At 39.5% G+C, this 13,405-nt stretch overlaps 1 protein-coding gene across 4 annotated transcripts in view; it reads right to left on the bottom strand.

Annotated features, from left to right (window-relative positions):
* STN1 (STN1 subunit of CST complex) overlaps positions 1-13,405 on the bottom strand; it is a 48,887-nt gene that overhangs the window by 14,710 nt on the left and 20,772 nt on the right. For 2 of the 4 annotated variants that reach the window (XM_063339326.1, XM_063339327.1), the window contains exons 3-7: positions 12,823-12,918; positions 8,387-8,458; positions 6,364-6,525; positions 5,025-5,136; positions 4,134-4,296 (exon numbers count right to left, since the gene is read on the bottom strand). In XM_063339326.1, the coding sequence (XP_063195396.1) occupies positions 4,134-4,296; positions 5,025-5,136; positions 6,364-6,525; positions 8,387-8,458; positions 12,823-12,918 (605 nt within the window). Of the gene's footprint in view, positions 1-4,133; positions 4,297-5,024; positions 5,137-6,363; positions 6,526-8,386; positions 8,459-9,572; positions 9,722-11,285; positions 11,380-12,822; positions 12,919-13,405 lie in introns of those variants that run through there. The other 2 variants (XM_063339328.1, XM_063339329.1) reach the window with 2 other exon arrangements.

Here is a 13,405-nt window from a genome sequence, read left to right as displayed (position 1 = left end):
TTGAAAAATGCTTGCATTTCAACAGTTATAAAGATGTATTGTAGCTGTTAACATAGTTCCACCTGAGTCACAGCTTATTAGCCATCACTTTACTTTTTGTCTGAGAAATGCAGATATTAAGTAGTTTAACTGCTGAACCAAAGTACCAGCAAAGTCTGAATCTGGATTTTGAATTTACCCCTCACAGTGTTCACACCTTGTTTTGCAAAGTGTCCCCCTTCAGCATGCCTTAGTTTCAGGGTGCACAATTTCAAGTTCCCTGAAGTGCTGAAAGTAGGGGTTCCCCTCACCCCCCAAATCAGGTTCTTTTCAGATAAATTAAGCTGCACATCCAAGCACAGGAGCATCCAAAAACCATTCATTGCTTTTGCAAAAAAATGTCATGTCTCCCTCTCACCCCGAAAAGAGAAGCAGGTATTAAATAACAATTTTACCATCACTACCCTCCCTCCCAAGACCAGCCAAGGACTCTGTAGCCAATACAAGAGAAGAATCCACGCCTCCAGAATTAAGTTCGTATTTTAATCAATATATTCCATCCGATGGATCTCACACAGCTTACTGGGTTGGTACTGTGCAACCAGTTATTCTCAGATCTTTAAAACAAGACAAACTCTCTGTACAATCGATAATAAGTCAAAGAATGAAGTGGTCCAGGAATTAGTCTCTTCAAAACACTGAAAGTATGTAACCTTTGGCTTATTATGAATCACAACACACCCTGACGGTGTTAAAGTTTCCTGGTATAACCACACACGTGATTCTACTCATGGAATCGCCCTTTGCAATTTCTCATGCAATGTTTAATCCTTGGCTTAGACAGGTGACAATTTTAGTAATAGTGATTCTGGACGTGTCAGTCCTGAAGTCCTATAATAAGCTTTGCAACATACATATTTAAAGTATCAGTGAACCTTCCTCAAGAGGCAGGAAGACAAGCACATAGCATCAATAATGTATAATGCACCCTGTTATACCTATAGTACAATGTACAGGGTATATACAGTAAGTATGAACAACACTGTAAAACTCTCTGCTTTAACTATTTGTCATTGCTGACCTTGAGATAATATTCAAATCAACAGAAGTACAAACAACAGAGCTTGCATAGTACAACCGAAATTATGTGTCCAAGCTAGTGACATACACGAACTGGAATGGTACTACTAAAATAGCACACATTAGAGCTTATGCATGGAAGAAGCGCACAAAAATGGTTAATCAAGACTGGCTGATTCCAAGTCATATTTAATCCAGTTGAGAAACTGGATGGATCAAGTTCACATGTAGTTTTCTTTAAAAAGAGGAACCAAAAGCTTGTCCATTTGCCAAACATAATTGCCTAAGTCCAGCAACTATACTCTTCAGGTTATCTAAGCACAAGATTACGTTTTCTGGTTTTTTCACTTGTAGTCTTCCTTGTGTTACCCACCCCTCCAGTCTCAAAAGTCATTTGTTTTAAGGGATAAGGGAAAGACAACAGCTTAGGGATAGAGGCGACAGTGGTTATGTGAAATGAAGCTCCTCTGGTTTTAAAAATCATAACAGATTTGTTAATTTTTAATTATTTTTAAAAACACCAAGCCTTCCAATTCTCTTACCCATCCTCTGTAGACTATAAAATTAAATGTTCCCTAGTATATGTCTGAGCAGAGGACACAATTTGAGTTCTGCCATGTGCATCTGCTAGAGGGAAATTTATTCTGCAGAGACAGAAGACTGCACTGCTGGGGAGCCATTAGGACTGGAACTAGTTATTATAGGACATGTATGGGATGTGGACAGGGGTCAGGTACAGTAATGCCGAAAAGGAACAGAGAGATGCTGCCTACCTCAAGCTATCCCAGCTACCTCCTTCCATCTTCACCCCCTGCTCTGCTCCACTGCCAGTGTCTCCATAGCAGCTCACCACCTCCCTGGAGAAAATATTTCATGGGGGAGATACCCTCCCACTATGATGGACACTGTGCAAGTATTTTAAAAGTTGGGAAAGAGATGAAGGGGCTGCACCACATCTCCTAGGATCACAGGGAAAGGAAGGGAGGCAAGAAAAGAGCTTAACAGTGACTGTGCTCTAGAACACTAGAATTGGGGTAACAAAAATAAAGTTATACATCCAAGTATCTCATCCTTTCACATCCAGGACAAGTGCAAGAAGTGAGTAAGTGTGTATATTGTTGTGTCGCCTAATTACTTTGGTCCACTCATCTCCTCACTCAGCTCCTGCTTTGCCAAATAGGCATGAAATAACATCATTCCACATTAGCAGTACTCTTTATCCTTTTGGTTTGAGTGCGATGCAAACCAGACGAATACAGAGGGGAAAAGAAAGGAAGAGGGACAGAAATCAGATCTATTATGCTTGTTTTTGTGGATCAAACTGGCTACTTAACCTCTTGCCTATTACGAGAAGTGACACCTTCAAGAGACAGAGGAGAGGAACAATGAAATGCATCTCCTGAGAATTACTAGGTGCTTCTCTTAAGGCATCCAGGTCACTTGACAACTGCAGGTTCTTCCGTATGCAAAGATATAAAAGACTCCTTGCAAGGAATTAATAGCAAAGGGCAACAGGGAGAACTGCAATTTCTAAATAAGCATCTGTGTGCCCAAATTCCTGGGACATATACTCACACCCTTGCATCAGGGTCAGGAGCAACTATTAATTATTATGATAGCTCCGCATGACTGCTAACAATGCTGATGCTACATTGGTTTTGTTGGTTTGGTTTTCTTGGTTTGGGGTTTTTTTGGTGCCTTTCTATGTTTGTTCTGCACCAGTTCCTACTTTAACTGGCTTTGCAAGTTATTCATCTTGATCTTTCTATAAATGCTGAAACTTCAAAGATGGAAGTTTCTAGTATTAATCTTAATGTAAAGTGTTTGGGAACTTTGAATACTGTTCCAGCTAGTTTAGAAAAAATACCCTGCTGTCCCATGTTGGATATTCTAGCATCAAACTTTTCTGTCAAAAATGAGAGCAGCTCCTGTTATTGTTTATATCGATGCTTGCTTTAAAGAAAATAACAAAAATGCCTTTAATAAAAGATATAGCTGTCAAGAAGCAGCTATCAGAAGCAGTTCAACAAAAGACCAACAAGAATAAAGCTACTTTTCATTATTATTTGACCTCATCTACAAGGGACTAGGTTTAGTGGGTTTGTTTGGTTTTTTTAAGGATTAAACAAACATCAAATGTTACCGTAACATAGCACTTAACTTTACAGTGCATATCAGAATCAGGCAGTGAAAATTACTGCCATAGATTTATTTCTCTAAAGAAAACCAAAAACGTAAACAAGTGAGTCACACAAGGCTCTAGCTCAAGTTTCAGTTGCCATTAGTAACATGATAAAAGCCACAACTCTGTTACTTTTGCAGAAATTTACCACTTCACACTAGTTGAGAATCTGGTCTGTAATTCATCCAAATAACACAAAGTAATATAAAGCCATTTTACAAAGTGTTTTTTGTTCTATTTCCCATTCTGCAGTTGACCAAGAGCATACTATCTCACTGGAAAGTTTCTTAACAGTTTGGTTACATACAACTACATGTAAACCGATTTCAATAAAATCCCACCGTCTGATCCTTTCAATCATGGCCTTTCACAAGTAGGGATTTCCAACACGAGAAATACATAGCAGCGAGCACTGTTCAACCACTCATTATAATCTCCTTTTGAAAGCTACATCTCAATATATTAATAGAGCTTCAAATGAGAAACAATAGAAAGACTTCGTGCTATCTTCTCCCGATCAAATTCAGGAGCTCGAACATCTGTCCCAAACAGCTATCAAGCACCTTAAAGGGATCTCCTTATCTAGATTTGTAAATAGTGGCAGTATCAGAAAAGTTAGTACCTGTCGCAGACCGTAAGGTTACTCACCCCTAATACACAATTACCCTTAACAGAATTTTCTCACATGGTTTTCTTTAGTCTGCTTTTATATGTCTCAAGTGACAAGGTTTCCCCAAGCTCTGTAAATAATTAATGCCATAACGCTAAAACACTTGTGGTTTCTGAATCCTCTAAAGGCACCACTCTCTTACCTGTTTGTTTATGCTTAAAAAAAAAGTACATAGTATTATTTCCCCCCCAATAAAAAGCTGAAACAGTTACATTCACTCACCTCCTGACAGCTGGGGCTGGGTAGATGCACACCAGCCAGCGACACCAGAGTATCAATTGTTTCCAACTCCTGTTGGTAAAAGGTCTGAATTTTGTTTTCTAATAGAAAGCTTTTCACTTTCTCATGCAGCATGTTGATTGAGAAATTCTGACCCTCCAGCCCACTACAAGGATACATAGAATATCTCAAACAGCAAGAAATATACTACTAATGTTTTTTAGCACAATTATGTAAAGTTAGTCTGCTAGACTTGTTTTCAAAGGTCAAAAGGTATTTCACCATCCTTAAGGAATCTGAATTTAAACCCTTAATTAAAACAGACCATTGTTTATATGCAATAAACATCCAACTGTTCCTCTTCAATCATTTGCTGTAAGTGTTGTGATTTTAAGAACTGCACTCTCTGAAACCACACTACATGCATCAGACCTGCCAATAAGCATCCAGCTACCTTTAAACTGAATATAGGAATGGGTGTTTGGATCAGTTTATTAAGGTTATGTATTTGTGATTTGATGATGACACAGGCAGAAGTTGAGAGCATTTTGATGGAACAGCTCCTTATTCTTACTCATAAAAGGAAATCAGACGAGGACACTCCTCCATCGAATCTGTTGACCTCACCACCAAATCTTGCTCTAAACCCCAGCAGGAGGTCTGTACACAGTATTTTACTACCCTCCTAATATTCACTTTGGTTCAGCATTGTATTTCTTTTGTCATCTTATGGACAGGTACCTCATCTGTATGGATCATCAATTATTGGGGAGAACAGCAGGCTGCTACTGCTACAGAGAGGCCCTGTTCTACCTTTCTACAGTTATCACAATAACAAATAAACAATAATAAAATCCCACACTGCCCCAAGGCCAGTCGGGTTACTGCATTTACCTCTGTCCCTCCTCGGGCCTTTGGAAAGGTTTATCATAAACTTCTCTATAGAGACAGGGGAGCTCCATCATTCTTGAAATCTGAACATCGCACACAGGATCATCCACTTTATCTGGGGCGACAAAAAGAACACACATACTTGGCCAGAACTACCATACCAATCTTTGAAGCAAGCATACCTGAGCCAGCACAACAGAGCTTCACATGCCAGTATTAAATTGGCAAATTTTGTTTGCTGTTGTTTTTATTATAACAAAACCACAAAGGCCACTCCTGCTTTTACAGTTTACAAGGAGGTAAATGACCTGTTGTGATGCATTGCAGATTATGCTTTTATCTGACAGCTTATTTAACTGGAATTTATGATCTATTTTACCTTTCAGCAGTCTTTATCCATTAGAGGAAGTTAACACATAATAAGAAGCTTTATTTGGGCCAAAGTGAAAGCAATTTAGAGGCTATTTGAATTGCATGGCTCTCCTTTAATGAAACAATGGTATTATTAACTGCCCTTGAATGGGTTATATATTCATAAATCTTCTGTCTGGAAAGTAGGGTTGAATTCCCTCGCAGATTTTAGCTAGAGCTGAAAAATCTACAGACTTTTTATCTGAGCTACACAGGGTTATTAAAAGACAGGCTTCCCCCCACCAAAGGAATCATTTCAGTATTGCCTCTGAAAGATTTCACTGGGGAAAACCAACTCTTACACAATAGCACAAACACGGAGGAGAGAAGTTCTGTAACTGGAAGCTTCTAGGCTGTAAACAGCAGACTGCAGAACCCTGCTGCCCAAAGAGCTGTCAGGTACAGGGCCAGCACCTGCAGATCTGTGCCAAGTGACTGAAGACAAGGAACGCTTCTCAGTCATTCTGCAGAGCCAGTAAATATAGGAGAACCTGGGTTTCAGTAGTACAACGTGCCCATATGCTGCTGTCTGCCCACAGAAGGGATTATACAGGCAGAGACAAACAGCAACCATTTCTCCAAAGCAGCTAATGCTCTTGATGAATTGTGGCATAAAAAGGTCACCAACTCCCTTCCCATGGGCTTTGGCTGCTCTACTTCAACACCAAGAAAACTGAAGAGCAAGTCACTCTCACAGATACCCAATCACACTATCTACATAGCATTCTTGTATGCATGCTAGCCATCTTTTATAGATTTTCCAGGAACGCCTCATTTACAGTCAGTCTAACCCCACACATTAAGTAGTGTGTTTTCTAACCTCACACTGCTAAAATTGAAAGAAAGAAAGTGGAAATTATTCAATGAATTACATGCAGTCTGACAAATTCAGACAACTAAGTTACATATATCACAGATCCATAACACTCACAAAAACATGAAGCCTGAATTTCTCTTTGTTGCCTGTAGGTTCGGATGTGACCTCTGACCCTGACAACATCCCCAATCTCCAGCTTGGTTTTCTGGCTCACCATTTCTTGGAGTTTCTTCATCTGTTCAAGCACAGTAAGGCTGCTGGGTGTGCTTGGACGACCTGTAAGAAGTCAGGGAAAGGAGATCAGGCATTAAGGCCGAGAGGGCTGTCCTTTTGCATTCATCCAAACACCTAAGCATCACAGGTGTCATATTACTGAAGAAGGGGTAAGGTCCCAGGAACTGTGTGTCCTGGGTAGCAAAACTTTTGGGTAACAAAGTTAGTTTACAGTATTATATTTATTTGAATAGTTCACCTGGGGAAGGTGTAAAAGGGAAGAGATATTGATTTACCACTTTAAATGTCACAGATGGGTTGCAAAATTGTAAGATTAATTTGAAATAGGTTTTGTCATGCTAAGAAGGATAAGAAGGGAAAAGAAAGGTCAGCTGAACTTTTTACATGAAACAAGGATGAGTCATCTGAGGTGGGACCAAAGTATTCATGTGATGCAATTTGATGCCTACACTGAAGTGAATGCAACTTGACAGAACCTCACATTTACGTAACACACCTTTGCAGCAGAGTAAATTCTTCATAACTTAAAGCCTGACTAATGATCCAAGTATCCCCGATCACAATTACAAAAGGCTGGAAGAAAGTTCCCTGTGCCCCTTAGATGCTGGTTTTTTTTAGCAGGTACAAATGAATTAATCACAGAATCACAGAATAGTAGCGGTTGGAAGGGGCCTCTGGAGATCATCTAGTCCAACCCGCCCGCCTAAGCAGGTGAATTAATTTCCATTAATAACATAGTGTCCATTCAAGCACTACTGATGTACATGTAAAATAAGAACACAAGGCTGAAACAAGCATTCTGGGCCCTCATTCTGTTTCAAGCAGTATTTCATGCAATTCCTTTAATGAATTTAAGTTCCTCATAAAAAACTGATTTGATTGTGGGTCGCCATTATTTTTTTGGAAAGCTGTGCCGCACTATCACATTTCTAAAAGTAAGAGCTGCCTTCTAGATTCCAGTTCCAGTTGGGAACATTGTTAAATGTAAGTAAGTATGAATTATATATCTGTATTGTCATGGTTTGGGCTTGTTCCACAGACATCAGAGTTTTTAATTTTTACATCACGCTTTCCTTTCCCATTCTATGCATATGTAACCCTAACACTGCCAGATGACACTAGTAACATTTATTTCAGCAGGATTTGACCAGCTCCATATCAGAGTTGTCAATCTACTACAAGAGCTTTCAAAAAGGTACAAAGCAGAAAGCACTTTGGTCTATGAGAACTGGTGGGAGAAAAATCAAAGAGAAAGCCAGACGCTAGTAAGTTCTTCTGTTAATAATTGCAATAATAGATTCATTTCAAATGCACAATTTCTGCACATTTAGAACTTTCCCAAATCATAAAAGACTGCTGGCATCCTCCACTGTGTTTTAAGCTACCTTTAAGTTCATCATTGACAGTATATGTGTGAGCAGAAGAACGTGAATGCAGACAAAGAAGAGGAGGTGAATCCTGAAGCACTGTATCACAAGGGTGGTGAATGAGACCAGGTTGCTGGTCAATGGGTTGACTTTGGAAACAGAAGCTGCAGCATGTGTCAGATTTCCAGCCTAGTTCCTCACTAGATGAAGTCACAAAAAGAATCATAAGAAGATGATTCTCTGAGCAATGTTACAACAACATAGAATTGGAATACCATATTACTCAGATAAGGAAAAGGCATGACAGGTCATAACATAGTGGTTTTATCAGCATTGGACACAACACAAGAAGTAATATGAAACTCCCAAAATGGCCCGGGCTGTAGGATGTGATGGTTTGAAATTAAAAAAAAAACAAAAAAGACCCAACAGTTGAATTTGCTTTTCTGCAAGTTTGATCATTTACTAAATTACATAAGACAGACACAAGGAAAAAATGTACAGTCAAAAGAGGAATTATTTATTTGATAAATTACCTGATAAAAGTGTTTCTGCTACCATGGGATTTTTCCAGCAGACACAATTTATAACTCCAGTACTATCATCCACTGTAAAAAAAATTGCAAGAATTACAGAGTAAGAAAGCAGGTAGTAATGTTCCAAGAAGTGAAGATACACAGATATGTAGGGAGATGACTGTGAAGGATAGCTCATTCCAACCAGTCTGAAAGGGAAAGTGTGTGCTCAACCCCTACTAATACCTCTGAATTAATCTCCACAGTCATTTCAGTCATGGAAAGTAACTCAGAACCAGATACAGTGCTTATATGCTTAGTCAGCAAAGTAACAGGTATATTCTCAAAAAACGATCAAGCACTAATTTAAATTATGAGGCTTCAGTACATACTCAATACTAAAGGGTTTTTTGACAAGGTCAGAAGAAGAGTCAGTGTTGAAAGCTGAAGCCAGACAAATTAAATAGGAAACCAGGCACAAAACACAGAAGCATTACTGTAACAGTGAGAAAACAGCACTTCAACATTGGGGGGTACGTTCATGTGAATAGACTACGAGTGCTGCTACTTCCAGCTGCATTGATTTCCATGCTAATACTGTGCACAAAGTCTGCTGGCCTTACCCGTAGAAGAGGACGTTCAAGAGAGCAGAAAGGCAGCTCCTCTAGCCAGGAAGGACAGAAGACAGCACGTGCTTGTGGTTCTGCTCTAGGCCAGGAATTCCCAACTTAAAGTATAAGTACCGGTGGCATGCAAGCCACTTCCGTTGCCAAAAAAGCTTAACACCTTCTGAGCACAGGAACTGTCTAGCTTTTCCTGTTTCGTTAGAACCTAATCAAAATAAGTTTTGCCATTTCTGGCACAGGCACTGCACTGTCAAAGACAGCAGAAGACAACAAAACCCAATGAAAACTAAAAAACTATCAGAAGAATCAATTGTTCTACAGATCAAGAGACTGTACATAGATGGTATGTCCAATAAACACTCTCTAAATAAAAAGGCACTAAATGGCTGTCAAACCACAGCAAAGATCACATTTCCAGTCCCGCTAACGCTTCAAGCACCTTGCTCCTTGAATGTAATCATCTTCAAGACTGAGCTTCCTGACTTCACAAATTGGAATCTGCAGTTTTCTTCTGCTCCTTAAACCAGATCCATGACTACAAAAGTAACAGCAATGTTTACCAGGAAAGTACTGATTGGTACCTGCAGTCGCTTCCTCTGGGAACCATAGCATCAAAGCAAAATGCCTTCGCATTGTCTCACATGTTTTGAAACAACCTCCCTATTTGGGGGGGTCCAATTTCATATCATTGTCTTGCCTTCCTGTTGCCCAGTGGCTTAGCTGCACATTCCTAATAACAAACATACAGCATTTATAAGATACAGGTAATTCCAAATTCCATCACAAAAGTATGCTCATCTCATTGCTATCCCCCTTTTGAGCTGCTGTGTCTGCAGCTATTTCAGCAGCTTTAATTTTGTACCAGAGCATAGATAATGATCTAGCTGGTAGGATTTCCTCTCCTTGGTATGGACAAAAACCAAACTATTTTAGTAGGAGCGAGAGCCTCCATACCCCATGCCAAGCCATTCATGCAAGCCAGCAATGGCAAGAAGAAACAGGGCAGATGACATTTCACTATTACATTACTGCAGCTTCTAGACGTCCCAGCTTGCAACTGGCTGTTGCACCAGCTGCCGCAGATACACTTCCTAAGAAGGGCTTAGAAGCAAAACAAACAAGACTGAAGGATTAGGAGGCCGGACTTCTCCTCATCAATGTAACAGGAGTAACAATGGAGTCCTAGAGAGATTGACCTGTTCTTGACCACACAAGGAATCTTGTAGCACAGCAAGGCTCACGGTTCAGAAATAAAAGCTTTGAGCAAAAAGACAAATAACTCCTGAAGCACAGATGAACGAGAACTCTTGCAATTGTATTCTAATTAGATAGGAGAATGTTAATCTATTTTAAATGCACTCAAGGGGTCTACAAGCTTCTGAAAACTTCCTGTGCGCCCTGTGCTGCCCTTCCTCATCTTCTTGGGTTTACACTTTTGTTTGTTTGGTTTTTTGTGGGTTTGTTTTTTCAGTTTTTCTCTTTCCTTTTGTGTGTTTGTGTTTAGGGTTTTTTGACTCTTAGATTAACTATTTGAGGGGTAGCACTCCCAAAGCTACCTGGGTAATGAGGTAATTATGTTCATTTTTATTTCTTTATAACAAAAAGGGCATGGTTCTTGTAGGGCCTGCGTGAATCTACTGAGATGATCCTGGTGAGGTTTTTTTTCATTTATTTTCAAGGCAAGTGCCTTTCAGCCTTTCAAAACAGTTATGGAGTATAAAAAAAAAAAAAACCACATGTGATGCTTGGTTTTGTTGAAAAGGAAGGGGAAAAAAAAGTTTAGAAAGGTGTATTAGCTAAAATATGAGCTTGTTCAAAGCTACACTTTAATTAGATATCCTTCTCCAAATTGATCATAATAATAGCAATAAACAATCAAATCAAAATGTCAAAATCAGGTTTTACACAGCATGTATTTTTTTATTATTTTTTAAGCCAGGAAAGAGTCAATTCACTCTCTTTTACAATTATTATTTTGTCACCAGTTCTGGCTGTATGGTTTTCAGCACAGAGAGGACCTAAGATTCTCTTAAAATGAGCAGTGTTTATTCTGAAGTAGACAGATAAGTAATGGCGGGGGGGAGATAGTGACAGTGATACAGAGACATTTCCGTTCTCTACCAGAGAAAAAGTACAGAGGGGGAATTGCTTTGTAAGTCACTTTTAAGCAGACGGAAAGTGAGCAGCGTGCAGTGCTCCAACTGATGCAATGCCTGCCTTGTGACTCACCAACCAGAGTCTGTAGAACTGAGAGATGCAAGAAGTTACAAGCAGGAAACTGTCTAAGAACTTACAATTTTACGCTGGCGGAGTCAGCCTGCTTGAAAGGGAGGGCAGGCTGGGGAGAGGCACCCTGGCAGGTAGCCTGAAAGCTCAAACCAGGAACCGCTGGAACAAAGAGTGGAGCTGGATGTGAAAGGACAGCAGGAAGCCAGGCTCACTGAGCGCTGTACTTAAAGGTCGGCTGATCTAACACTAAGTCCTTAAGTCCACTACTCTGCAGTTTCTTTTTATTTCTATTCCTTCATTTTCTGCCCTAATCAAACATTTCCAACAAGTTTACATCTAAACTACTGCTGAGAGTAGCGTGGGAAACCCTTGCTCATAGAATTGGTTTTGCATTGGTCATTTTGAGCCTGTCATCCTCTACTCTCATGAAGTGATAACTGAATTTGCATACTAGTGCAATAGAAGAATAATAGCTGATGTTCAATTTGTTTCAACACTTCATTACATCATCAATTACATCTCCGCCTCTTAACTTAGGTGCTTGTTTAGCCTGTGCTACTTCAAGTGCCAGAGAAACTTGTGCTTCAAAATACTTACTGTCAATGAGTTATTTAGCACAATCACAGGGTAATAACAAACATCCAGAAATTAGCCTAAAAGAAAAAAAAACAAACCAAAAAAATAGAAAATAACCACTCTAAGAAACTTGCAGGGACACTTCTATAGAGGACAGAGTCACCTCTAAGCAGCCGCACCCAGTGCGGGGTATGCTATATGCCCTAGCAGCTAATGCTACTCCGCAGCAGTATGATGCAACTCCAGGTGTTGTGGAAGCTGGGACCTGGTTAAGTTGTCAACTGTGTCTTCACAATACTCCTGTGAGTCAGGGAATTGCTGCTGGCTCAATTTTGTAAGGAAGGGAACTGGGTAAGAATAGGTGCTCTGTGATTTACCTCCATCAGGGGGAAACCCATGGCAGAGGAAGACACTCAACATGAGTCCTTCAAGTGCTTCGATAGCATCTACGCATTTGGCTCCCCTTTCCTACTGTGAGATGACCTCCCCCACCTTTTGAAACTTGCCACATCACCACTTCTCCACTCTGCTTTTTCTCCAGACAAAAGAGACATCTGAACAAAATGACAATCAGATGTTTCCTGTTTAATAAAGCAGTCTGAATATCGGGAAAAGAAATAGGCAGGAGACAACTCCCAGCTGGTGTTGGCAAGGGCTGGTATGACAATGCCTGAGTTAGATTTACTAAGACTCTTACGCATCTAAATATAAACAAGCTCCTGACTGCTATTAAAAGCTGGCTCCAAGATACAACAACACATAAAAAAAGTCAGAAGGGATTTCACAGGTTCAAAAAAAGGAAGAAGTTACTTCCCATTTGCAGGCACTGTTAATTCTGTTTAGATCTGACCAAAGGAACTGCATATATATATATATATATATATATATATATATATACACATTTGTGTATATAAGCACAGTTGTTTCAAGAACAGACAATGATCAAATAGGCAACCTTTAAGTTCTATCAGAAACTAAGATTAGAAGGCTGGTAAGTGCAAGAAGAAAGAAAGAAACGTTTCTTACCTCCATAATTATAAAAGGCATCTCTCTCTTTCGTTTGAACCACTATCCCGACAACATCCACCTGTCTTATTGGATGTCCATTATAAAAGAATATACCTAGAAACAGAACATTCTTGGTAAGTGTAACTGTTTCTTTCAACATCCTACCCTACATACTCACCTTTGTCAGTAAAAAAAACATACTTTCTTACATATTTAATATATCTTAAATTATACGATGCCTAGTCATGTGAAAAATCCCCTGGATCACTGAGGACTGGGAACACTAAAAGGAAGAAATATAAGCTCTACTTAGTATACCAAAAGCTTGCTTTAGTAGAGTGTCAGAACTTTATTGCTGTCAGAATTTTTCTTGCACATTTGATCCGAAAAACAGTTTGCTTGCTGCAGGCATTAGAGGTTTTTTTTAGTTGTTTTTTGTTTCATTGTTTCATTTTGGTTTTGTTTTGGGGGTGTGTTTTTGGTGGTTTTTTGGGGTTTTGTTTTGTTTGTTCTTTACATCTTGATCAGGCTTTAGAATAAATAACAGAACACAATGGAAGCAGTTTGAGCTTCTCACAATGCAGCTGTTCCTGATTAAGGC

The sequence above is a fragment of the Chroicocephalus ridibundus genome, chromosome 6, assembly GCF_963924245.1.
Source record: "Chroicocephalus ridibundus chromosome 6, bChrRid1.1, whole genome shotgun sequence".
Taxonomy (NCBI): Eukaryota; Metazoa; Chordata; class Aves; order Charadriiformes; family Laridae; genus Chroicocephalus; species Chroicocephalus ridibundus.
This window is presented reverse-complemented; position numbering and strand designations above follow the sequence as displayed.